This window comes from Mirounga leonina, unplaced genomic scaffold, assembly GCF_011800145.1.
Source record: "Mirounga leonina isolate KUSES-001 unplaced genomic scaffold, KU_Mleo_1.0 Mir_114, whole genome shotgun sequence".
In the NCBI taxonomy this organism is placed as follows: Eukaryota; Metazoa; Chordata; class Mammalia; order Carnivora; family Phocidae; genus Mirounga; species Mirounga leonina.
In genome coordinates this window covers 21,703,809-21,730,932 of record NW_023270265.1, presented here as the reverse complement: position 1 = coordinate 21,730,932, position 27,124 = coordinate 21,703,809, and the positions used below count along the sequence as shown (strand labels likewise).

Genomic DNA, 27,124 nt, shown 5'->3' with positions numbered 1-27,124 from the left:
CCCGGCGCCGCAAGAGGGCGCGCGGCCGACCCGGGGCGCGGAAGTCCCGCCCCTATTTCCGGCGGCGGAGGATGGGGAGGAACCAGCGGTAGCTTCCGCCTTGCGCAGTGTTGGGACTTGGGCACGTGTGTTAGTTGCCGCCTCGCGATTCCTGGATTGCCTCTATCCCTGGTGAAGGTGTAGGATCGGGACTCTTCATATTTAAGGATGAAGGCGGTAAGTGTCTTGAGCCCGATCTCCGCGGCTTAGGGCCCCTTTGGCTGACAGTCGCTGCCTGGTGTAGTTTTTCGCGAGTTTTTGCCCTTGTGAAGGGGGCGGTGGCTTGGATTCGGGGCTCCCTCCTCTCTGTGCTCTGCCAACTTCCCGGCACTTGGATCTGGAGCTTCCTTGATCGCCCACTGTGCTCGCACTTGGCTTCAGGGGGCCGCGATGATACAAGCACGGAGTCTTCTGTCTGTAGGGTGTCGGACATGAAAGGGTTCTTCGAGACCATCTTTCGTACCCTTTATTTTACAAATGGGTAACAGGGTCCTGTTCTCAACGAGTTTATAATGTGAGTCGTGGGACGCGAGATGAGTCCATTTTCTTCCCTAAAGGGTAAGGGGATAGCAAAGTAAGTGATTTGCCCTGGTTCTCACAGAAAATAAGAGCTGGGATTTGCATTTCTGAATAAGGGGATACCAGCAAGCGTTGAAATCCAAAGATCCGAATTCTGTTTTGCCCTCCTTAGTTCAGGGGTCTTTAACAAGTCATATAATCTCTCTCAGCTTTAGCTTTTTCAGTAATAATTTGAAGGTAACAGCAATAACTGCTTAACTAGGCTGTTGGGATCAAATATGTTGGAGAACTTTGTAAACAGTAAGAGGATATATGAATGGCACTTACTTTAAAGACAACATTTTGTTCTGAGTTTGCAGTTTAAATTTCTGGGTATGCAGTACTCGTGTTGTTGTCTTCTAGAGAAGAAATAAAAAACAGATCCCCAGCTTTCGGAAGTTACTAAAAACTAGTAAAGTCAAACTTGAAAACAAGCTAAAAAATAAGCAATTTAAACAACAAAGCACTCTCAAGAAGTACCGAAAAGAACAGAGGAAACTAAGGCAAGCTGTAAAAGATGCTGTGTCTAAGAAACCGATCCCACTGGAGGACCCAAAGGAAAAACGACCAGGTAATTGTGAAAGCATTCATGTCCTGTAGTTTCTTTTGATTTGTCCTAAAATGTTCATTAAAAAAAAAAAAAAAGAAAGAAATTGTCTACAGAATAGTTAATTTTATTTTTTAAATTTTTAAAAAAAGATTTTATTTATTTACTTGACAGAGAGAGACACAGCGAGAGAGGGCGCCCAAGCAGGGGGAGCGGGAGAGGGAGAAGCAGGCTCCTAGCTGAGCAGGGAGCCCAGTGCGGGGCTCGATCCCAGGACCCTGGGATCATGACCTGAGCTGAAGGCAGACGCTTAACGACTGAGCCACCCAGGCGCCCCGACAAAATAGTTAATTTTAAAAAACAAGGTGAAAAGTAGTGTGCATTGATGCTTTCACTCACTTGAAATTATAGGCTTTTGCCACATGTATGAGATGCTTATACCATTTGAATAAAAAGGAGGAAAAAATATATTTATAAATTCAAATACACTATCACAGAAAAAGATTTTCAGAAAATGCTTTTCCTTTGATCTAACATGTTACTGTTAGGAATTCAGTCTATGATTATATTTGAAAAAATTTGCCAAGAACATATTTCCAAGTGTGCTCATTTCAACATTATTAATAATAGCAAACAAAAATGCCACCGTGATCAAAAATTGAAAGTAAAATGTTCATCAACAGGAATTGTTAAATGACACAAATGTTGTTTATCTATGGTGGAATACTATACAGCTGTTAAGACTGACAGCTGTAGTCCGTGAATATGATCTGAGAAGCAAAGGTTGGCAAATTGCCCACTGGAAAATGACTTGACCATCTTAAAATGCTGATATAAAGAACTTAATGGGTTAGAGAGTTTGAAGGTATAAGGGAGAGGGGGCTTAAATGATAGAACAAGGCAAGAGAAGGCAAGAAGTTAAATCCAGAGCCCAGGAGGAGAGGCACTCTTCCAATGTTAGGAGAAGGAAAACAGAAGAGATGGATGCAGATGCTGTTGAATTCATTGTGGGAAATTGCAGGAGTTTCTAGCTTCTGGCTTTTCATTTCTCAGTGATGGAGGAAGCTAGCTCCTCTGAGGATTATGAAGTGAGGTAGGTGATGGGGTTAGAAGTGTGATGATAGAGAAAAGATTTGAAAAGGCTAAGGAAGAGAGAAAGCTGATCAGGGAAATAAACCAGTTGCTGGTCACCTTTGAGAAATGGGAAGCTCATTTAAAGTAGGTAGGAGTTCCATTCTGTGCAATGTGTACATTTATATGGCGATATTTACGAGTGTTATTGGAGTCAAGGAGAATTGTAAGTTCTGTTAGGGAAGATGCTAAGATTGTATTGTTCATGGTTGAATCCTTAGCACTTAGAGCAGTGCTTGGCACTTAGTTGACATTCATTTTTATATTAAAAAAGAGAAAGAGTGAGGGACAGAGGGAGAAGATAGAGTGATCAGTTGGGGTTTTGTTAGATGTCAGTGCCTAAACTGTAGAAGGGAAAGTAGTTGAGGATATTATCAAGAGGGCAGTTTGATTACCATGCAGCAGAAGCCCAGGAGTGAAGATAGAACACAATGGAAGATAGAAGTAGAGTGGTCAGAGGATTGAAGGTCTATATATTCGGTCATAGAAGTGCAGTGGAAGTAACCGAATGAGAGCTGCAGGGACAGATGGTTGTGGTCAAGGGATGGGGTGAGCACCAAGGCTTGGGATGTGGCCCATGGAGGGGGTGGCTGAAGTGGAATGGAAGTGAGAGTCCGTGGGGATCAGAAGGAGCGAAGTGGCTAAATCATCGGTTCTCGCATGCTCTGAGAGACCTTGCAGACTGTGTGGAGGCGTTTTATTTTTTGGTTGTGACAGTGACCTGGGAAGGCTCCTGGCATTTAGATTTCAGGGGTTGGAGATGCGAGCATTTTGCTTAGCTCAAGACCCCCAGTGGAATAAAGAGCTGTCCGGCCCAACGTGTCATTAGTGCTTCCATTTAGAAACACTGGGCTGACATACTAGAAAAGCATAAACTTTTCCTCTTGTTGACACAGAAACGAGGAGTTCTATGCCTCTAATGCCAGTTTCTGATTTTGTTGTTGTTGGAACAGGTAAAAGGATTGAATGGGAAGAGGAGGAAGAAGAGGAAGCCCTTCCTTTGGATATGATGGATGAAGATGACTTGCAGTTAATGAGAGACTTAGGACAAAGAGCATCTTTTCTAACGAGAGATCTTTCTTCTAGGTAATACTTCATTTAGATTATAAACATTCACATCCTTTCAGTGTTAAAAACTTGATTCAGAATTTTAGTTAGGTGGTTAGTGCAAGATGTTCAGCTCGGAACGTAAGAGAGTAAACCCTGTGACTCAGTTTATTTCCTAAATAAAGGAAGTTCATGAATAAAACAAACTGATTTTATTTAGTGTACATCTTTATTTTTTTTTGAGTCTGAATAGTGAAGTAGAGTGCACTGGGGAAGAATGTAGTTCTCTGGGGAACTGGCAGAACAGTCCTGAGTTCTTCATGGCCACAATCTCAGTCCTTGTTACCCTGTTGGGGAGGTATTATTCCCATTTACAGAGGAAACTGATGCTTCCTGCGATCACAACTAGTGGATCTGAAATTTAAACCTAGATCTTTTTAACTCCTAAGCCCATGCAATGGTCTCAAGGATTTTGGGGAAGTAAAATAGCATGATGTCACCCTTGGCTTTGTGGAATAGTTTTCAAAAAGAATCTGCCATAACTTTCACTTCTGTTTTGCATCTGAAGGGAAAAACTACATGCAGCCGTAGTCTTCGGGGCAGAATAAATGATTCTTTTATTCATTTACTATTTGAGTGCCTACTATGTGCCCGGTCTAGGTGCTAATATCTATGTACCTATTTTTTTTATTATTATTTTTTTTTCAGTATACCTATTGGAAGTTTAGCCAGTAGTTTACTTTTCTGTACTTTTTAAGTGATCTCTAGATTCCTTTTTAAATACATTAAAACTGGAATTTTTTTTTTTTTTGCAGTGAACCTGTTCATGCCAAGAAACGAAAGCATGAGGGTGTTATAGATAAATATGAAAAAATACCAAGAACTCTGCAAACTGCACCAGAGAAGGAACTGATTCACTTACTTCCTATCAAGGATAAAAGTGGTATAATCCCACAGACCAGGGAGAAGCCAGGTGAATCTAATCAATCATCCAGTGTATTAGTAAAAATTTTAGCTCCTTACTAATACCACATTTTTTTTCCCACTCAAGATTTAATTTTATTCTTACTTGTACCTACAAAATAGGGGGTAGCTGCAATTAGTCATATAGCAAGCTTGATGATTTTGGCCAGAAATACAGATGATTATCTCTGCTGTCTGTTGTATCATGAGATAGCTAAAGCTACAATCTGAGGTGCTTTTCTTTTCAGTTTTTTTCACCAAAGACCCTTGTTTCTAAAATTAGAATATTAGTTATCCTTTATTAGCCTTTTTTTCTTACATGTATCTTTTTTCTTGTGAAATAAAACACACAGAGAAGTCTAGAAGTCAGAGTTGCCTTGTGAAGTTACGTGGTTTATCACAAAAAACACACCCATAAAACTACTGTCTGGGCAAGAAGTAAATGCTGCCGGCACCCGGAAACTTCCTTTGTGCTCCCCTCAATCATTAATTGCTTCCTCCTCACAGAAGTAACTACTTTCCCAAGTTTTATGGTAATCACTTTCCTGCTTTTCTTTGTAGTTTGATCACTTTAAAAGTATATTGTCAGATTTTTTTTTTTTTAAAGATTTTTTAAAATTTATTTATTTGACAGAGAGATAGCACAAGTAGGCAGAGTGGCAGGCAGAGGGAGAGGGAGAAGCAGGCTCTCTGCTGAGCGGGGAGCCCGATGCGGGGCTCGATCCCAGGAGCCTGGGATCATGACCTGAGCCAAAGGCAGACACTTAACCGACTGAGCCACCCAGGCGCCCCTATTGTCAGATTTTTTAATATACATGTTTTCCATACAGTTACAGACAGTAACCAAGATGAAGAGGATCAAGAAGAGCTGGAACTTGAGGAAGGTAATGGAATGTACTTTTGTAGTTACTAAATTGTTAATTGAGAATTACATTTTTTTTTTTTCATAATAGTAAATGTGACTTAATTTTAGATAAAGTCTGAAATGTGCATTTTAGAGTACTGGTCATTTCAAGGTCATTTTGAACATTTTCCCACATGTTGAAAGTCTCACCTTGTGGAATTTGATTCTTCGTTGCTCTTCATTATGGAGAATTTTATGCAGTTATGTTTGTAATGTCTAGGCCTGCATGAAGAGTCTTACAAATTATTACCATTTTGAATTCTTTTTAATTAAGTGAAGGACCTGCCTACAAATACTAACTTTTTAGCTTTAAATTACAAAATGATTTTGTGATATGATATCATTTCACTTCTTAGAGCAGTTATATATATATATATATTTTAAGATATTTATTTATTTATTTATTTGACAGAGAGAGAGAGACACAGTGAGAGAGGGAACACAAGCAGGGGGAGTGGGAGAGGGAGAAGCAGGCCTCCCGCTGAGCAGGGAGCCCAATGCGGGGCTCGATCCCAGGACCCTGGGATCATGACCTGAGCTGAAGGCAGACGCTTAATGACTGAGCCACCCAGGCGCCCCCCCCAGAGCTGTTATACTTATATATGTCTGTATATATGTCTATTTTAGATAATTGAGTGTGGTTTTCTTTTTTTTTTTTAAAGATTTTATTTATTTATTTGACAGAGAGAGACATAGTGAGAGCAGGAACAAGCAGGGGGAGTGGGAGAGGGAGAAGCAGGCTTCCTGCGGAGCAGGGAGCCCGATGTGGGACTTGATCCCAGGACCCTGGGATCATGACCTGAGCCGAAGGCAGACGCTTAACGACTGAGCCACCCAGGCACCCGAGTGTGGTTTTCTAATAGCTAAGATAGTTGCAATCAAAGTTAAACTGAAAGAACATATTTTTATGGTTTGAAATTATATTTGTTTGGAATTTGCAATAGAACAAACTGGTTAAATTTTACTTTAGCTTAGCAAACCTCATTAATGGTGTAAATGAGATTACAGGTCAACTGTTTTCATTCATCCTTCATAGGCTCATTAGAGATTATGCTTCTGTGTTTATTAAATCTAGTTTCCTGTCAATTTCTTTTCTTAAGATGGACATATTTTCTGCAATGCGAAGGACTGTATAGAGTTGGAAACAAGGGAGAATATTCTGTACTTTTTTAAAAAACTAAATCAGGTTGCTTTTTCCCTTAATTCATGGGAATTATTATAAGTTTATTAGCATAGTAGTTAAGAATATGAGCTCTCGAGTCAGATTACCTGGGTTTTGAATTCCATTTCTACTAGGTTTGTGAGTATAAGCAAGTTACTCTCCCTTTGCCTCATGTTCTATGTACAAAATGGATATGATGATTGTACCTGCCTCATAACATTTTTGAGAGGATCATATGTAGTAATCTTGGCCCATGGCAAGTGTTCAATAAAACTTATTGTTATTATTATTTATTACTATAGGAATATTATTGTATTGATTAAGGTTCTTGGATACTTGTAAATAAAGAAACGTTTAAGAGGGGAAATCTAATCTGTTTCAGAGATTGTTGAAGATCCCATTCGAGAGCTGACACTAGAAGAACATTTGATTGAGAGAAGGAAGAAATTACAGGAGAAGAAAATGCATATTGCAGCCTTGGCATCTGCCATATTATCAGACCCAGAAAGTAACGTAAGTAGTACTAATTTCTTTGAGCTCTTCATATTAGATATGGTGTGAATGTCTAATATTTTAAGATTCCCTTATTACCTATAAGCACATACAAAAAGGAAAAGCATTAAAATAGTGACGGAGGTAGAATAAGAGTAGACAGAACCTTAGCCTAATCCTACATCTGCACTTAATGTTTTTTGTAACCTTAGAAAAGTCGCTTAAACTTTGAGTCTTATTTTCCTCATCTCTAAATGAAGGTATTGAGGGGCGCCTGGGTGGCTCAGTCGTTTAAGTGTGTGACTCTTGATTTTAGCTCAGGTCATGACTCAGGATTGTGGCTCTAGTTCTGCGCTGGGCATGGAGCCTGCTTAAGATTCTGTCTCTCCCTCTGCCATATATTTCTTTAACAGATTAAAAAATTGAAAGAACTGCGTTCCATGCTGATGGAACAGGATCCTGATGTGGCTGTTACTGTTCGAAAGCTGGTGATAATTTCCCTGCTGGAGTTATTTAAAGACATTACTCCTTCATACAAAATACGACCCCTCACAGAAGCAGAAAAATCTACCAAGGTAATGACAGATACAATTACTATACAAAATAAGCTGAACATTTGGGAGAGCTAGAGATGGGAGAAATTGTAGGGTTTTTTTTGTTTGTTTTTATAGGACTGGGTAGAAGGCACTCACATTTTGTGCTAATTTAAGGATTTTGGTATTTTGATTTAAAAAAATGAGTGGTCTTTTTGATTTTTTCAGATCCGCAAAGAAACCCAAAAGTTAAGAGAATTTGAAGAAGGCCTGGTTAGCCAATATAAATTTTATTTGGAGAATCTGGAGCAAGTGGTTAAAGGTATATTGAACATTTTTAAAATACATAACATACTTAGCTTTGTTCAGGAAGGTGAGTTCTATATTCTGTGCTCTGTGGTGAGAGTCAGTGTAGCGGGTTGTCAAGAGCAGTCTACAGTACGACTTCCTGGGTTCAGATCTGGGCTCTCTCCTTACTACCCATGTGGTGGGCAAATCACTTAATCTCTCTGTTTCCATTTTTCTGTTTATAAATAGTAGTATTTACTTCATAGGATTGTTGTGAGAAGTAAATTAATTTATAGATAAAACCTGCTTACAACTGTGCCTGGCCTGTACAGGCCCTGTATTGATCAGCTGTTAGTATTATTGTTGCTCCAGGCCTTTCCCTAGTAAGTGTGTTTCTTGAATTCGTGAATGGTTGAAATTTATGCTGCTGCTTTTTATTTGGAGATGGTTAGGGGAGTTAGGGGAGAAGGATGACTTGAAATGGGTGAAATTAGTGCCTTGAAAATGGACTTAGAGAGAAGTCAGTCATACTGGATGATAAACTCTTCCATCAAACCTTTATTCTCTTCTTCTTTGTTCAGAAAAGGAGGGGCAGGGGTGCCTGGGTGGCTCAGTCGTTAAGCGTCTGCCTTCGGCTCAGGTCATGATCCCAGGGTCCTGGGATCGAGCCCCACATGGGGCTACCCGCTAGGCGGGAAGCCTGCTTCTCCCTCTCCCACTCCCCCTGCTGTGTTCCCTCTCTCTCTGTGTCTCTCTCTGTCAAATAAATAAATAAAATCTGTAAAAAAAAAAAAAAAAGGAAGGGCATATGAAAATTGGAGCATGAATGGAGAAGACATTCAGTTGCCTAGGTCAGGTGCTTTCACTTTACTCAGTTGGGCTCCTTTACTCAGTAAAGGGCCTAAGGATCACCGAGTTTCTCAGTTGGAACAGGATTACCGAATCGTGTTGGCCCAGTAAGGGCAGGAAGGAGATGGTGGGGGTGGGGGGTGGGTGCCGTGGATGTTGCTTCTATGCTCTGGCCTCCCAACTGGAGCCTACTTAGGAGCATACATTCCAAGGCCGGGGAGCTTTGTGTAGACCAGCACCATCCAAGAGAAATAGAACATGAGACACATATGTCATTTGAAAAATATGTACCCACACTAAGAAAAAAAAGTAAAAAGTAGTGAAATTGCTATGTATATGATTACTATTTCAACATGTAATCGACTTCAAAAAGTAGGTATCTTACATTCCTTTTTTGGTATTAAGGTCAAAATCTGACGCGTATCTCACACTTTGGGCACGTGTGCATTGGGACTAGCCACAGTCCGAGCACTCAGTTGTCACACGGGGCTGGTGGCCTCTGTATCGCACCATGCAGGCGTAGGCCTTTTCTCAGCTGATGGAACCATTAAGAAGTCTTTTTTTTCTAAGTTTTAAAAATGTATGGTAAGATACAACATCGAGTGTGTCGTCGGAGCAGTTTTGCAGGCGTGCAGTTGTGCGGCGCTCGGTAAATGCCGTGTGGCGCGGCCGTCGCCGCTGTGCACCCACAGCTCTGCATCTTCCCCGCCTGAAGGTCTGTACCGCCCGGGGCGGCCACCGTTCTCCTTTCTGATTTGAAGTGAATATGGATCTGGCTCCTCCCAGAACCTCGTATTCTAGGTAGACTTACACAGTATTTGCCCTTTTGTGACCGCCTTATTTCACCTGGCGTAATGTCTTCAGGATTCTCATAGCACGTGTCAAAATTTCCTTCCTTTTTAAGGCTGAATAATAGTCCACTGTATATGCGTACCGCGTTTTGTTTATTCATCCATCCACTAGGAAGTCTCGTCAGCTTCAGATAAATAGAAGATACGGTTCTTACGATGAATACAGCGTGTTTGAGGAAAACTCAAATACACGAGAAGCAAGTTTAAAACACAGGCACCGTCCTCTATACTGTTTCTCATCTCCAGTTGTGTATGATGTACAGGGAAGTGTTGAACCTACTCTAGAAAAACCAGCATATTTTCATATTCAGGATGCTATGTTATGGTGGCAGAGTATGTATGTAGAAATTTCTAGAAAGGAAGTACTGCAGGGTGCCTGGATGGCTCAGTCGACTTGAAGTGTCTGCCTTTGGCTCAGGTTGGGATCGAGCCCCGTGTCAGGCTCCCTGCTCAGCGGGGAGCCTGCTTCTCCCTCTGCCTGCCACTCCCCCTGCTTGTGCTCTCTCTGTCGCTCCCTGTCAAATAAATAAAATCTTTAAAGAAAAGAGGTCCTGTGAATTATTGGCTATTTTGAAGAAAACCTTAAATATTCTGGACCTCCTGGGTGAAGATACCACAGTGAGCATTAGCAGGAAGTCAGGAGAAATAATGTTTTAGATTCTCCGGAATTTTTGGAACATGGAAGAGATCAGGGCTCCGAATCTGGAGCTTGCTCATATTCACTAGCCAGTTAGTGGATGACTAGGATTTGAACCCAGGCTTCTTGAAATCTAGTGTTCTGGGGAAAGCCTGGTAGAGCCCAGGGATTCCTTAAGATATCCAGCTCTCTGTCTCCCCCTGCCCTGATTTATCCCTGAGACCCTTATCCTCTAATGATACATCTTTAAAAATGTATGGAAAGCCAAAACTCTTTAACATTATGGTCAGAGTCAGAGGGTGGATGATGGCGGATAAATTTTAATGATAACGTTTGTACTTGTGTCTAAGGGTGGACGCAACTCATTTAAGAATTGGCACAGTGTATTATTGCATGTTCTTGTAAAAGAAAGCTAGTTAGTTGAAGCTTTGATCAATGAGTAAAATAACTACGGTTATCTTTTGATTAGACTGGAAGCAAAGGAAACTGAAGAAAAGTAATGTAGTTTCCTTAAAGGCCTACAAAGGACTAGCGGAAGTGGCTGTGAGGAGCCTGTGTGAGCTGTTGGTGGCACTGCCTCATTTCAACTTTCACAACAACATCATTGTGTTGATCGTCCCTCTCATGGATGACGTGTCAAAATCGGTGGGTTGCTAAGTGATTGTTGCTCTCCTCCTGAACGCAAAATTCTAGACCTCGTGATTATTTTTTCTCTCTCTCAGAATTCTTTTGGAGCTATCATTCATTGCTAAAATAGCGTCACTTTGTTAAACACTGCCTCTTTAAGAAAATTCTTCAAACATAAGTTTAGTGCGGCGGTTCTGAGCAGGAGGTGCTTTCGCCCTCCAGGGAACGTGAGACTGTGTCTGCACGCAGTTTCGATTGTCACCCCTGCAGTGGCTACTACTGGCATCTAGTGGGTAAAGGCTAGGGGACCTCTGAACTTCCCACCGTGCACAGGACAGCGACCCCACAGCGAAGAATTGTCTGGCTTAAAATGCCAGTGGTGCCGAGGTTGGGAAACACCGGCTGAGTGTGACATTTGATTTTTCAGATATCTGAAATGTGTTGTGACGCAGTGAAGAAACTATTTAAACAAGATAAATTAGGCCAAGCTTCCCTTGGTGTGATTAAAGTGATTTCTGGTTTTGTGAAGGGCAGAAATTACGAGGTTAGGCCAGAGGTAAGCCTTTTCTGACTTTGCATTTTATTTGTTTTAAATTACAAAGTTAATTTTCAGTTGTTAGGAATTTTATTCTTTGTAGACGTGTATAACGTAGAAGACTCTCCAAGTGTAACTACTTCTAACAATTTAGTATGAATTCTAGAGGTTTATATAGACGTACATACTTGTTTATGTATGTATACATGTGTATATATATTTTAAAGATTTTATTTATTTATTTATTTATTTGACAGAGAGACAGTGAGAGAGGGAACACAAGCAGGGGGAGTGGGAGAGGGAGAAGCAGGCTTCCTGGGATCATGACCTGAGCCGAAGGCAGATGCTTAACGACTGAGCCACCCAGGCGCCCCTTGTTTATATATATTTTAAATTATTTATTTATTTAATACATGTGTAGATTTTAAAATAAAAATGCATTTATTCTATGGAAGCTCTTCTGGAGCTGCTTTCATTTTGTGTTGTATAGGGCTGTCTCATTCTTTTTAACATCTGTTTCTTATTATGTGAATATAGCCCCCTACTTGATGGACAGTTGAGTTGTTTCTACAGTGATCATGAAAGAGAACATTTTGGCTCTATTATTTTTTCATACTTACAGGAGTATTCTGTGAGTTAAATTTTTAAAGTTTAGATGCTGGATCCAATAGTATACACATTTATAAATTTGAGAGGTAATGCCACATTGTCCTGCAAATACATTTTATTATGTTCTCACAGTGACAGGCGTGTTTTTTCCCCACAACCTACCCGATGCTGAATGTTTCTACCATTTAATCTTTGTTAGTCTGGTGGGCAAATCATTCTGTACATCTCATACATATTTTTTTGTTTTCACATATTTATTAGTCATTTGAATTTTTTTGCCCATTTGCATTGTTGCTAATTTTTCTCCTCAGGTATTTTGATGACTTGTAATACTTTTCTGATACTCATTTATTTCAGTAAATATCAGCTGTGTACTAGACACTCTTCTAGGTCCTGGGTATAAGGTAGTGAATAAAAGAAACAAAAGCTCTGGTGTTTGTTGAGGTTATATTACATATAAAGGATAGTAAGTTGCAAATATTTGTCTGTTGCTCTGCCATTTAATTTTGTATTGTGGTCTTTTTTGTCTTAAAGAAGTTTTACATTTTAATTGACTCTGTCATTTTTTCACCATTTATAGATGAGATTATATTTTTGTCATGCATGGAAGACCTCTTCATTCCCAAGTATAGATTCTCTCCTTCTAGAAGAGTGTTAATTTTTATATTTAAATAATCCATCTGATATCTTTGTGTGTGGTATAGTTGCAGATCTAATATGTATATATACTTTCTGAAATGGATAGCCAGTTATTCCAATACTCTTTTCCCTTTGCTGCTGATTTAAAATGCTGCCTTTATTTTATTTTAAATCCGTACCCAGTATTTTATTTCTGAACTCTTTGTTGGGTTTTTCTTTTTTTGTATATATTTAGGTTGTACAGTGTGATTTTTTTTTAAGGTATACAACATGATGATTTAATCAATATGTGAAATGATTACCACAGTCAAATTAATTTTTTTTTAAAGATTTTATTTATTTGCGAGGAAGAGAGAGAGCGAGCAAACAAGCAGGGGGAGTGGCAGAGGGAGAGGGAGAAGCAGGCTTCCCGCTGAGCAGGGAGCCTGATGTGGGACTTGATCCCAGGACCCTGGGATCATGACCTGAGCCAAAGGCAGTAGCTTAACCAACTGAGCCACCCAGGTGCTCCACAGTCAAATTAATTAACACATCTATCACCTCTCACACCTTTTTTTGTGGTGAGAATCCTAAAAACTTACTTTCAGCTTATTTCAAATTATATAATACAGTATTATTAACTCTATTTACTATGCTATAAATTCAATCCCCAGAGCTTCTTTATCTTATAACTGAAAGTCTGTGTCCTTTGACTGACATTTCTGCATGTCCCCCATCCCCCCGTCAACCACTGTTTTAGTATGCATTTGACTTTTGTAGATTCCCCATGTAAGTGAGATTGTACAATATTGTTTTTCTGTGTCTGGCCTATTCCACTTAGCATGATGTCCTCTGGGTTCATCTCTGTGGTCATAAATGGCAGGATCCTTCTTTTTAGTGGCTGAATAGTATTCCATTATATGTATATAGTGCAGGTTCTGTATTCGTTAATGGATACATAGGCTGTTTCCATATCTTTGCTTCGTATTGTGAATAATGCTGCAGTGAACATGGGAATGCAGGTATCTCTGAGGTACTGACTTCATTTCTTTTGGATCTATACCCAGAAGTGGGATTACTAGATCATATGATAATTCTCTTTTAATTTTTTGAAGAGTTTCCATGCTGTTTTCCATAGCTGTACCAGTTTGCATTCCTCCCAACAGTATACAAGGGTTTCATTATCTTCATGCCCTAATACTTGTTTTCTCTTACCTTTTTTTAAAAGTTTATTTATTTAAGTAATCTCTACACCCAGCGTGGGGCTCGAACTCATGACCCCAGGATCAAGAGTCACATGCTCCTCTCAATGAGTCATTGAGGCACCCCTATTATCTTTTTGATAATAGCCATTCTGACAGGTGTGAGGTTGATTTCTCATGGTGGTTTTCGTTTGCATTTTCCTGATGATTAGTGGTGTTGAACCAACCTTTTTGTGTATCTACTGGCCATTTGTTGTATGTCTTCTTTGGAAAAATGTCTATTCACGTCTTTTGCCTGTTCTTTAAATCAGGTTATTTGCTTTTTGCTATTGAGTTGTAGGAGTTCCTCATATATTTTGGATATTAACTCTTTGTTAGATACGTGGCTTGCAAATATGTTCTCCCATTCAGTAGGTTGTCTTTTCATTTTGTTGATGGTTTTCTTTGCTGTGCAGGCTGTTTAGTTTAATGTAGTCCCACTTGTTTATTTTTGCTTTTTGTTGCCTGTGCTTTTTGATGCCTATCCAAAAAATCACTAGCTAAGGCCAGTGCTGAGGAGCTTTTCCCCTGTGTTTTCTTCTAGGAGTTTTATGGTTTCGGTTCTTACATTTAAATCTTTAATCCATTTCACATTAATTTTTTGAGTGGTGTAAGACAGTGGTCCAGTTTCATTCTTTTGTATGTGGATATCCAGTTTTCTTAACATTATTGAAGAGACTATCCTTTCCCCATTGTGTATTATTGGTGCCCTTGCCAAAGATTAGTCGGCCATCTTTAATCTGGAGTTACGTTTTTTATTTGTGGGTGATATTTTATGAGCACATAGAATACTTACAGAATACTCATATTGATCTTTCTGGTACCTAGAATGACTTCATGTTCGCCGTTTCTAATTTTAACTCTTTCTTGTTTCCATTCTGTGTTTTAAGCCCTGTAAACTGAAATATTCCGCTTTCTTCCAATGTACATATTGGAACATCAAAATAATACAAACTGTAGTTCTCACATTTTTTCCAGGAATGCTGCTATGATTGAAGGAGGTCAGTAGAGTGGTTTCTTCCAGAGAAAGTTTGAATTTTGAACCCCTTTTGTCTTTGTATGGTTGCTGTAGTACACAAAACACCAATTTCCAAATTAGTTTCTGGATTTTTTGAATGGCTTAAGGCAGTAGTTTCATTGTGGTCCCTGGACCAGCATCAGCTGGGAATTAGAAATACAAATTGTGGGGCTCTAATCCAGACCTAGTGAATCAGAAACTGAGGATGGGGTCCAGCTATTTGTGTTTTAACAAGCCCTCCTGATGATTCTCATGTTTGCTGAAGCTGGAGACCCATTGGTTTAAAGGAAAATAACTTGTCTTAAAATTAGTAACACTGGTCTACATGGATTTTTTTTTTTTTTTTTTTTGGTTATTGTGTTTTGTTTTTAATTGGGGGAAAAAATGAAGATTAGAACTACTGACTGCAAAATGGGGGCTGGTTTGGTAAATTAAAGCTGGTTTAGAAATATCTAATTTACATCCTCTCCTCCCATACTGGTCCAAACCTTTTTCTGGCCTGTCCACTTTTTGTAATCCTGTCTACCGATGCCAGGTAATGTGTTCTCTCTGCCTTCTACTCATTGTACTGCAAAATAATGTTATGTTTATTTAGCCAAATACTAGTGTCCTATTAGATGCAGATTACTGAATATGTTTAGCAATAAGAAAATAGAACTTTGTGTGCAGTGTGATAAAAGATGTGTCAAAGGTGTTTTTTGGTTTTTTTTTGGCACAAAGGAAGGAAAAACATTGTTAAATGCCAACCTCTCTGTATAAACGTTTTGATGGCAATATAAATATTAAGGTGTATATTGTGTTTTCTTCATCTTAGATGTTAAAGACATTCTTGTGCTTAAGAATCAAAGAAGTGGAAGTGAAAAAAGATACAGAGGACATTAATAAACCAAAAAAGTTCATGACTTTCAAGGAAAAGAGAAAAACTCTATCAAGAATGCAGAGAAAGGTTTGGTTGATTTCCTTTTTTGTTTGATTTGAGATTAAAACCATAGTGTAGGCACAGGCAGAAATCATAGTTAAATCATAAATATAAATGTGTCAAAACCTAATATTTAGAAAATTTTATTTTTTCCAGTTATTGCAAAGAAGTGCTTTATTAATGAAACTGACAATTCATTGGCAAAAAGAGCAGTTGATGAAAAAATTTTCTTGTCATGCTGGGTTTTAATTTTTTTGCTCTTCAGATTCATTGCGATACACAGATCCCTTCCTTGACCAGGAAGGCGATATTCATGTAAATTTGGCAACAAAGTGGGTTTTTGTTAATTGAAGCACCTTTCTTTATTGGCTTGCATTTGAAACCTAGGTTGAAATTCCAGCCCCTTGTTTATTTAGTATGAAACTCTGGTAACCTTTTTTTTTTTTTAATTTTGAGAAATGGAGCTAGCCATAGCACCCACCTCGTGGGTCACAGTGCACCTTAATAAGATGATGCAGGTAAAGCATTTAGCAAGTGCGTGACACTGGGTGTGCTTTATAAACATGAATTACTACTACCAGCATCGTTATTATTATTACTTCTCAAAACATTTCTACATAGGGTTATCAAATTGCTTATAAAAACAAAACAAAAAATAGTTTTCAGGGATATCCATCTTTGAATGGCCCTAATAAATTTTGAAAATGGGACAGAAGTACCATCATAGACTTAATAATTGGAAACAAATGAAGGTAAATATTTTAATTACCAGACTATCCTAATATAAACTGGATATCCCTGTTAGAAACAGCATGTACGTATCTGTGGTGGGGAAACAGACCCACTGAGAACATGGCAGCTCCTTAAATGGCGTACAAAGGAAGGAAACTCTCCCTCAGTCAGTCCCCTGCGTCTTAGGCAGCTTAGCAACCATTATTTGCTGCTCATACTGCGTAAGAAAGTGGAGAAACTTATATTTTGTTGAATTTCTCTGTAGTGTCTGATTTTATGCATTGTATGTAAATGTGTTTAGGAAGTATCGTTGATGACTAATTTCCGTGTTACAGATGATTTAACAGTAAGAATTATTTCTGGGCTCAGTGTGTTCTTCCCTTTTTTCTCTTTTGAAAAAACTTCTAGAAAACTACAGAGAATAATACAGAATATTCCATGTATCTACCATTCACAATGAGCAAATATTAATAGACTTCAGTTTCATTCTTGAGAAGAAACCATCAGTGATAGAGTGAGAGTCCCCTTTGTTCCTCTCCCCAGTCTTGTTCTGCCTTCCTCCCAGGAGGCAGCCGCTGTCCTCGGTTTGGTGTGTGTTTGCTGCTTCTTCAGGTCTGTGTACTTGTGCTTGTGTTTGTATTCATAGACAGGTTAGGGTATGTGTTTCAGAATATTGACATATTATGCCTCTGAAGCTTGCTTTTTCACTCAGCACTATATACTCTTACTTTTTCTTTCCTGTCTCTTTCCAGTGGAAGAAAGCAGAAGAGAAACTAGAGCGAGAGCTACTGGAGGCAGAAGCTTCAGAGAGCACGGAGAGAAAACTTAAACTGGTAGGCAGTTTCACGTTCTCTCACGCTTTTAGAATGTTTTGTTAAATGGTTTTAACTAGAGATTATTGTTTCAATTTGGGGTTGTATAATCTTGGTTAATCTGCCGAGTCTTCGATGTGATCATTGCTGGTCTCGTGAAATCACAAGGTGCGTATCTTCATTCTGTTTTGTTGAAGCTCCTAAGATTGGATTGTGGAAAGGGTCGGGAAGGGACAGAAGGTTGAGCTTTGACTGTCATCGCTGTAGTAACTCAGGAGAAAGGGTACGGGGTTATACTCAAGTCATTTTGTCTGTTTCTTCTGCCAGCACACGGAGACTTTGAATATTGTGTTTGTGACCTACTTCAGAATATTGAAGAAGGCCCAGAGGTCACCTCTCCTGCCATCAGTTCTAGAAGGCCTTGCCAAGTAAGAGCTGTATAGATTGAAGCCTTTTCAGTTCTTTCTAAATAAATAAGACCAAAAAACCCATGACTCTTAACCAGGGTCCACTAAAGATGACCCAGTGTCCTTTTTGTTTTTTGTCTGTCACTGGCCTTTCCTTGAAACTGTTCATAATTCTGTCTTTTTAGTTTTCTCATCTCAAGCCTTTTATTTTTTAAATCTCCTTCAGTAACTCCTTTCTTCTGCTGACTAAGTTCTGGGGGTCCCGAAAGTTCATCTCTTCAGTTCTTGGTTCTTTTTGCGCTGTGGTCAGTTATCCACTGTCAGACTTCTGAGTGGCCCGTGCATGCAACTCTTCAGTCTCTTCTAACCCTGCTTGCACGTCCTTTTCTCGAGTCCTGTGCAGTCTTTCCCGGAAAGAGAAATCTCTCTGTATATTCTAGTGAACCTATTGGGGGATGCGAGCTAGAATAATGGTGGTTGTGGTAGTTTTCCAGGTATGTGAGGTAGTATCCTGTAGAACAGTGCAATAGAACTATAATGTGAACTACTCATGTGATTGAAAGTTTTCCGTTAGCCACATTAAAAAAGTAAAAAACTGGTGCAATTAATTTTAACATTTTATCGAACTCAGTTTAAAATATTTTGCCGTACAATCGGTATTAGTTATTGAGATACTTGGTCTTCTTATTTTCATAAAGACCAATGAATATTTCACACAGACAACATACCTCAGTTTGGACCAGTCCCGTTTTAGACGCCTAGTAGCCGCGTGTGCTAGTGCCTGTCATCATTGGACAGCACAGCTTTAGAAACAGGACCTGTGGTTGGAAGAAAGAGAAAAGGCAAGTTCTGTTTAGTACAGGAAATGTCTTTGTAATGCCTGGAGCTGTTTGGCAATGGGATTATAAAGTAATTGGACCTTGTTATTGAAAAGATTCAAAGGGAGGTTGGTCAGAGAAAGGATTACTCCTACATTGGATAGGACCTACTGTTTGTTTTTCAGTGACCAGTTCCTTTATTTAAAAAAGCTTTTAGTCATATCTACTTACTTTAAAAATTCAAATTATTCGGAAGCATATAAAATTTAAAAATTACAATTTTTCCTATATATATACATAAGTCTGTCTGCCTGTCTTCTGTCACACAGATGGAATCCTGCTACGTAGACTGTTCTGTTTTGATAAAATGGTTACTTTGGGTATCTTCCCATGTTGGTGTGATTATATCCACCTTTTTTTTTTTTTTACATTTGAAATATTCCATTTTATGGATTGGTGATACTTTTATTTGGCCAGCCCGCTATGCTGCACTGGAAATACCTTCATGCACTTGTGTGCATATATTGCCTGGTCAGAGGGTCTGCTCGTTTTAAATGTTGATAAATACTGCCCAGTTGCTTCACAAAAAAGTTGTACTAGTACACGGGGAATGTATCACTTTTAAGATTCTTTCTTATTCTGAGCCTTTTATTTTTTGTGTCAAAGGCTCTTGCACTAATACTGAAGAAAGATCTTGACTTTAAGTACGTCAGTGCCTAGGATTTTACACTGTACAGCGTGCTGTCACATTTAGTAGGTCAGATGATTCTTCTGTAACTCTACTGAGTGATCTCCGTTATTTCTAGAAACAGAGACCCAGGACTGACAAGTGACTTACCTAGGATCATATAGGCAGTTAATTTCAGAGCCTGAACTAGATACTAGGTCCAATATTCTTTCCATTTTATTTTTAAAGCTTTAGTAGAGTCCATATTCCTATAAATAACAGTCTCTTTCCTCCTTTCCCTTTTCCCACTTCCCATTTTTCCAGAAGCTGATGTTTTTGGCCCTCTTTTGAGTTAGAGCAGCATGGGGTAGCTGGTAAACTTTCCTTGGAGAGTTGTTTTTAACAACTTGTTTTGTAGGGCAGAAGTATTTCTGAAATACTTTCACTTTGTTTCGTGCCTCGTATATTCCTGCTGAGTGTAGTGTCCAGCTGTGGGTGAATTGTTAGATTCTGTCATTCTGAATTAATGAGAAGTATCAATAATTACCACCATCTGCATCATAACTAACATCGAAATAGGGAATATTAAAAATATGGCTTTAAAGTCAGGTTTAATTTCTAGCTGTTTTATTTCTGTTTTTAGGTCACCTATTGACTAAGCTCTGTTTGATTCTAGGTTTGCTCACCTTATAAATGTGGAGTTTTTTGATGATTTATTAGTAGTACTGCATACTCTCATCGAATCTGGTGTAAGTAACTCTATTTCATGAATTACTTTTTAAGATACGAATGGTGATTATTATCCTTAATGTCCTTTTCTTCCTTTTTTTTTTTTTTCAAGGACCTGAGCTATCGAGAAAGTCTTCACTGCGTCCAGACCGCTTTTCATATTCTTTCTGGGCAAGGTAAAATATTTTCTTAATCAAGTTTTGTTTGCTTTACCTTTGGAGGCTGTAACATACCTAATTGTTTGTTGTAATTTCAAAGGTGATGTTCTGAATATTGACCCCATGAAATTCTATACACATCTGTATAAAACACTGTTCAAGTTACATGCAGGTATGTACATTTAGATAATGTGTCTTTAATAAATACTTACCTTTTAAGAATATCTTGTGTATAGGGGCGCCTGGGTGGCTCAGTTGGTTAAGCGACTGCCTTCGGCTCAGGTCATGGTCCCGGGGTCCTGGGATCGAGTCCCGCATCGGGCTCCCTGCTCGGCGGGAAGCCTGCTTCTCCCTCTCCCATTCCCCCTGCTTGTGTTCCCTCTCTCGCTGTGTCTCTCTCTGTCAAATAAATAAATAAAATCTTTAAAAAAAAAAGAATATCTTGTGTATAGTCAATGAAAAGTGAGAAATCAGAATTGGCGTATTAGAATGTTGGCCTCTGAGGGCCACACATCTGTATTTAACCTTATGTAAGAGTTGGATAAAGAATTTCTGGAATTGACTGGGGCTATGGTAGAACCGTCTGCATCTCCTGAGCAGTATAGCGCTACTTCATTGGTTAGGGAAATGATTTGGGACAGGTAAGACAGTTTGTCTTGGGTTTTTCTGGAATGCAGTGAAGTTGTATAATGAAAAAGTAATGATACTAGGTATTTACCCCAAAGATACAAATGTAGTGATCGAAGGGGCACCTGCACCCGAGTGTTCATAGCAGCAATGTCCACAATAGCCAGTCTGGAAAGAGCTGAGATGTCCATCAACAGATGAATGGATAAAGAAGATATGATACACACACACCCACACACACAATGGAATATTACTCAGCCATCAGAAAGGACGAATACTTACCACTTACATAAACATGGATGGAACTGGAGGGTATTATGCTGAGTGAAATAAGTCAGTCAGAGAAAGACAATTATCATATGGTTTCACTCATATGTGGAATATAAGAAACAGGGCAGAGGACCGTAGGGGAAGAGAGGGAACATGGAATGGAAAGAAATCAGGGAGACAAACCATGAGAAACTCTTAAGTATAGGAAACCAACTGAGGGTTGCTGGAGGGGTGGGGGGATGGGGTAACTGGGTGGTGGGCGTTAAGGAGGGCATGTGATGTGATGAGCACTGGGTGTTGTATACAACTGATGAATTACTGAACACTACATCTGAAAACTAATGATGTAATGTAGGTTGGTTAATTGAATGGAAAAAAAAAAAAAGGAATGAGAACAGCCCTGAAGGGTATATCTGCTGTTTTAGGTGCTACCAATGAAGGTGTCGAGATTCTACTCCAGTGCCTTGACGTCATGCTAACTAAGCGCAGAAAGCAGGTTTCTCAGCAGAGAGCCCTTGCTTTCATCAAGCGTCTTTGTACCCTTGCTCTTCACGTTCTTCCAAATTCAAGCATTGGCATTTTAGCAACTAACAGAATATTAATGCAGGTAAGTAATGATAGAAAGCCAAGTTCTGGTAGTACAACAGTGCTATCTTGTTTGCATCTTTTCCCCCTATTTATGTTATTACTGTGATAAGGCAAAATGGTAAAATCCAATGAGAAAAGAAGTATATAAAATTACAAAACCAAAGCATTCCCACCCCTGTTGACACTCTCCAGAGGTAACCATTTTTACCATTTGTTGGGTTTCCTTCCAGCAGACTTTTTAATTCATATATAAACATGTACAACACACATACACAGACAATACAGCTTTTTTTATGGTATACATTATTCTACATTTTTTTTAACACTAATGGTGATGGACACATTTTTGTGTAGTACAAATATAGCTATAAAGTACATGTGTTTATAGCTCTTTTTAAAAAATGTTTTATTTTTTAAGTAGGCTCTACGCATACCCAGTATGGGGCTCGAACTCATGACTCCAAGATCAAGAGTCACTCTACCCACTGAGCCAGCCGGGTTCCCCGTTTATAGCTTTTATTTAAGCATAAAAATCAAATTAAATTAAAAGTATAGAACCCAGGAACGTTCTTTACCAGTATTAATTTAATTAATTCTTATTTTTATGTGACATTTTTGCAGACTTTCCCAAAAACAGATCTGTTGCTTGACAATGAGTCTCAGGGAAGTGGGGTTTTCCTTCCTGAACTGGATGAACCCGAGTACTGTAATGCTCAGAACACTGCACTTTGGGAATTGCATGCACTACGGGTAAGGATGGCCCTTTCTTTTTTTTTTCTTATTATGTTATGTTAGTCACCATACAGTACATCATTAGTTTTTGATGTAGTGTTCCATGATTCATTGTTTGCGTATAACACCCAGTGAGGATGGCCCTTTCTTTGTGAGCAGTGTTTTTCAGTTTTTCCCCAAGTCGTTACTGTTGCTAGAATCCTCAATATAATTTTGTTCTGGGATGGCTTTTTGGAGAATTCCTGTTTTAATAGTCTACATTTCACTTTGCTCTTACTGTTCTTTAAGATGTTGAGGTACATTTTCTAAGGAGGCAGAAAATAACATTTTTGTGGGGTGAGGTTTAGAAAATTGAACTATTTCCTCAGGACTATTCAGAATGGAAGATTTGTATTGGGTCCTGCCCAAGGAGACTCTGGTAGCCCCTCAGTTTTAAGAGGGTGGCACTGTTGTGATTCTACGGTGTGGACACATTAGAGGGAGACTCGTAGCAAATACATTTCAGGAAACCTGCTGTAAACTAACTTTTTTCACTCTAAAAGAGAAATTCCTTCTTGATTTTTCTTTTCATGCTGTAAAAGCAAGACTAAGCTACGTCACTGGTAACCTGGTCATCAGATTCATGTTATCATGTGAGCAGAGAATATTTTTTCTGTTGGTATGTGGTTATGTGAATTACATATACATATATGATTTTAAAAAATAGTGTTCATTACAGAAAATCTTTGCTGTAGCCAGTGTTTTATAAAGTACTGACCTCTGCAAAATGTGGCTGTCCTGCTTGTCCTTCAGAGACATTACCATCCCGTCGTGCAGAGATTTGCAGCTCATCTGATCGCCGGAGCCCCCTCTGAAGGCTCAGAAGCACTCAAACCAGAGTTGAGCCGGAGGTAATCAGACCACAAACTGCAGTTGGTCTCTGTTCGCTCTGAGAAGTCTGCTCTATTTATAAAGTAATAGGTTTTAAAACAAAGTGCCAGTTGATCTGGATTTGGTCTCACTTCATATTCCTGAATTGTTCTAAGGAAAAAACATGCCGACAGTGATTTTGTTAGTGTTTTGGTAATCGCTTAACGTTTTTTTTTGGGTTATAAAAAGTTTCACACATCCAGGTAAGTAGAAAGAATAGTGAAAACACATACCCCCGACACTCAGCTTCAGCAGTTAATAAGATAATGCCATATTTGCTCTTTGGGAAGATCCACAAGTCCAAGCACAGTGAGATTGGTCCCTGCTGCTGAATGGTCAGTTGTGCTAGGGCCAGCAAGGGAGAAGTGAGAGAAGAAAGTGCTTTGGAACACTGCTACTCAGAGGGGCCGCACTTCCTCTCCGTGGGGCTCCCAGTCCTCTAGGTGCAGTGCGGCCTGGCTGGCTGGTACTCCCAGCCTCCACCATACGCTCCAGGTGGGGAGTAGGATCCTGCCAAGAGAAGTTTCTTTTCTAGCTTCTTACTCAGAAAAATTTCAAAAGTACAGAAAAGTTGAAAAAATAATGGCCCTTTTCCCTACAAAATGAGGCAATTACACAGAAAAGGAAATGACATAAAAGATACCCTTGTAATATACTCACCACTCACAATTAATATTCTGCTGTAGAATTTTCATTTGCAGTCCACTGGTTTCTTTAATTTGGAGATCATAGACAAGTGACTGGTAGGCCAGCAGACTGGTATTCTGGCCTCTTCAGAGTTTAAACAAAAATTGAATTATTTGCTATATTTTAAATATTGGACAAATTCACCTAGAAGTTCCAGCTTCTCTTGAAGTACTGGGAGATTTGGCAAAATAGGTCTATATTTTTGCATGGCAGAAGTCAGCTGCTTCCTCCCTCTAAATGAGGCAGAAACTCCAGTTTTCCATGAACTCTTTTCCTTCTGGGTAGAAGAGAGAGAACTTTTGGCCGTATTAAATGATAAAGTGGCCATTTACTTTTTTCTTCTTCATACTTGCCCATGCGGGACTCGATCCAGGGACTCCAGGATCATGACCTGAGCCGAAGGCAGTTGCTCAACCAACTGAGCCACCCAGGCACCCACTTGTCAGTTTTCTTATTCATGATCTTTTTCTGGCATGTTTTTGTCAAAGATCTTGAATGTCTGCCTCATTTATGCCAGAAGTTTCTTTCTCTGGAGGAAGATGAAGAATGGGTTTATCCCAAAAGCTTGAGAAAGAAGACTCATGATGGTCTTGTCCTGGAGGGTGGAGCTTGGGATGAGACTCTGATTGCAACCCTTGTAGGCCCTTGCTGATCTCCTTCGGGGAGTGTGAACCAACCCCAAGTCACTAAGGATTCATTTACATGCCATGGGTATAGACATTTAGTCTGTCCTTGGCCTCTCCTTGCTTTTAATCCAGGCCAATAACTGAGGGGTTGAGCTATTTGAAATTCATGGAGGTAACTCCATGCTTCACTCGTCTGGCCCCCATGACTTAGTTGCATATTGTTCACATAACTGGCCGAGTTGGGATTTGATTACACTGAGCTGGAGTTCTTCTGCTCAGCTTTGTCTTTGTCCAGGCCTGTGTTTCTAAATGTACACCAGACCTCTCTGAGGTAGATTTAGTTGGATAGCATTGTCATTACATGGGAATTTAGGATTTATTTTACGAGTGTGTTGGTTTGTTGGTTTCAAGAGCAGGATTATGTTATATCTTACTATATGGGGTTTAGAATAATGAGTCCTACTCTTTGGGTACAGTCTAATTTTTTCAGGTTATACAGATCGGGTGATGTCCTTACATTCCTTCTGTGATTATAGATCTGCTGCAGAACTTTTTGAGACCTACAGCATGGCTGCAATGACATTCAATCCTCCTGTTAAATCTTCAAGTTCCAAAAGGAAGGTATGTGATGCTTTTTCATTATTTTTTTTAAAAGATGAAATAAAAACTAAATGTCTCTATTAACTGATTCCAACTTCCTTAATTGTATTATAGGTAGATTTTTTTTCATGTTTAGGAGTTGACGGTAGGCTGGATCCGTAGGGTTGGGACTCTGGAGATGGTCACGAGACTGTTCTGTTCAGTGTAGGTTGTGTCCCAGACCTGACCCAGTGCTCGTCATATCAGGTTTCATGTGTTGGTTCGGGGTCTACTGTTGCCATTTTCAATTTTGCTCACAGCTTGGCTTTTGCTTATGACAGAAGAACTTTTAATGTGAGTCACTTTTAATATTTTTTCAGAGTGAAGTTTTACAAGGGGATTCATTTTTGAATGAAGACTTAAATCAACTAATCAAAAGACATTGCAGTGAAGTAGCTACTCACTTGCCTCTGGATTTCACCAAATATTTGAAAACATCACTACGGTAGTAGAAGAAGGAGTCAGTGGACTTTCTCTTATATTTGTTTAGATGCACATAGAGACCTACTGTTAATTTAGGACATTCTCTTTTTATACAAGGGAAGCTTCCTAAGAAAATTAACAGCGGAGGAAGAATTACCCTTTGCATGGCACAGGGTTCTGCCCCAATTATGAAATTGTCATTAAGAAAGGAGAATTGAAAACCACCTACCCCCATATTTGGAAGTTTCTTAATGACATTGCCTTTTTAAAACTTAATATATATCTTGCGATGCCTGGGTGGCTCAGTTAGTTGAGTGTCCAACTCTGGATTTTGGCTCAGGTCATGATTTCAGGGTCATGAGATTGAGCCCCACGTGCTGGGTGTGGAGCCTGCCTAAGATTCTCTCTCCCACTCTGCCCCAACCCCCTGCGCTCCCCCCCTAAAAAAAACCCCCAAACAAAAAACTTAATATACATCTTAAGTTACAGTTTTAAAAAAATCTTTGGAGTGAACTTAATTGGATTACAGTTGCCCCCTTAAAATGAGGGCATAGAGTGCAGAAAAATCAAGACCATGAGATTGCTTTTTAAAATTCAGCTACTCTTCATTTATTTATTTATTTTTCTAAAAGATTTTATTTATTTGACAGAGACAGAGAGCCAGAACACAAGCAGGGGGAGTGGGAGGGGGAACAGTAGGCTTCCTGCCGAGCAGGGAGCCCGATGCGGGGCTCCATCCCCAGGACCCCGGGATCATGACCTGAGCCGAAGGCAGACGCTTAACGGCTGAGCCACCCAGGTGCCCCTCAGCTACTCTTTATAACCAAAACTCTTTCAAATGAAATAAATATATATTTTTTGCAGTACTACAGATGGAAATGAGAAAAATTCTACATTTGAGTATGTTTTCAGGAAAATTTTTGAGAAAAGAAAAAATAGCTTGAAATTGGAGATTAGGTTCATTGGCTCTGGCTGAATGATACACTTCAAGAAGTAACTTAATTTGATCTTTTTAAAAAAGAACAAGAGTGTTCATAATGGCTACTTGCAAAAAGAGTTTGAATGTGATTCTAGTCTCTTCACAGTTCTTCGCATTTTCTGCCATGTTCTGGAGGGTGATGGGGGAAGAACTGCTCCTGGGTGGAAAAACCAATTTGAAGACTTGCCTCTGTTTTAAGGATAAATGGTGCCTGTTGAAGGGCTTCTCCTCTTTTCCTTCTTCTCCTTCTCCTGCTCCTCTTCTTCTTCCTTCGTCGTCATCGTCTTTGTACAGATACAGTCCTATTCTTATGAATATAATTAAAAAGCAGTATTTTACCTGAGCTATTGCCATATTCTAGGAATGGCCAATGAAATAAGTTTTTGTAACAACCAGGTTATAAATACTCTCTACTGTGAATAATCGAATAAAACAGCTGCCTTTTTTTTTTTTTTGCTTCCTATTCTTATGTGAGAATTTAAAAAAAGTGCACAGAGTTGCAACTAAATAGATCTCTTATGTCTTCAAAACTGTAGAAGCCAATCCTTTTGGTCTAGAGCTTAAAGCTCTTTTTTTCCCCTCATGACATAAGTGAGAATAGAAAGTTCCTTTATTACTCCTGCTTAATGGGGGAGATCAGCTCAACAGTGCATGTTAATCTTTTACCATATTCTTATATGTGATTTTAAAAAGTGTTTTTGTTTTTTTAGGCTTATTTAAGGAGAATGTATGATTTAACATATAAATATTTGC

The 27,124-nt window shown here is 39.2% G+C and overlaps 1 protein-coding gene across 2 annotated transcripts; it reads left to right on the top strand.

Annotated features, from left to right (window-relative positions):
- Positions 1–38: 38 nt before the first annotated feature.
- Positions 39–25,822, top strand: NOC3L (NOC3 like DNA replication regulator). 2 transcript variants are annotated; one of them, XM_035025373.1, is made up of 21 exons: positions 39–216; positions 961–1,168; positions 3,229–3,361; positions 4,138–4,295; positions 5,116–5,169; positions 6,734–6,864; positions 7,257–7,418; positions 7,605–7,698; positions 10,471–10,646; positions 11,056–11,184; positions 15,464–15,595; positions 17,053–17,133; positions 17,440–17,540; positions 19,681–19,753; positions 19,846–19,909; positions 19,992–20,063; positions 21,214–21,395; positions 21,998–22,126; positions 22,901–22,998; positions 24,867–24,951; positions 25,290–25,822. In XM_035025373.1, the coding sequence occupies exons 1-21, from the start codon at positions 208–210 to the stop codon at positions 25,416–25,418; spliced, it is 2,400 nt and encodes a 799-aa protein (XP_034881264.1). In that variant the 5' UTR covers positions 39–207; the 3' UTR covers positions 25,419–25,822. The 2 variants fall into 2 exon arrangements, with proteins under 2 accessions (XP_034881264.1, XP_034881269.1); XM_035025378.1 differs by lacking the exon at positions 961–1,168 and having other exon boundaries at positions 66–216.
- The last annotated feature ends 1,302 nt before the right edge of the window (positions 25,823–27,124 follow it).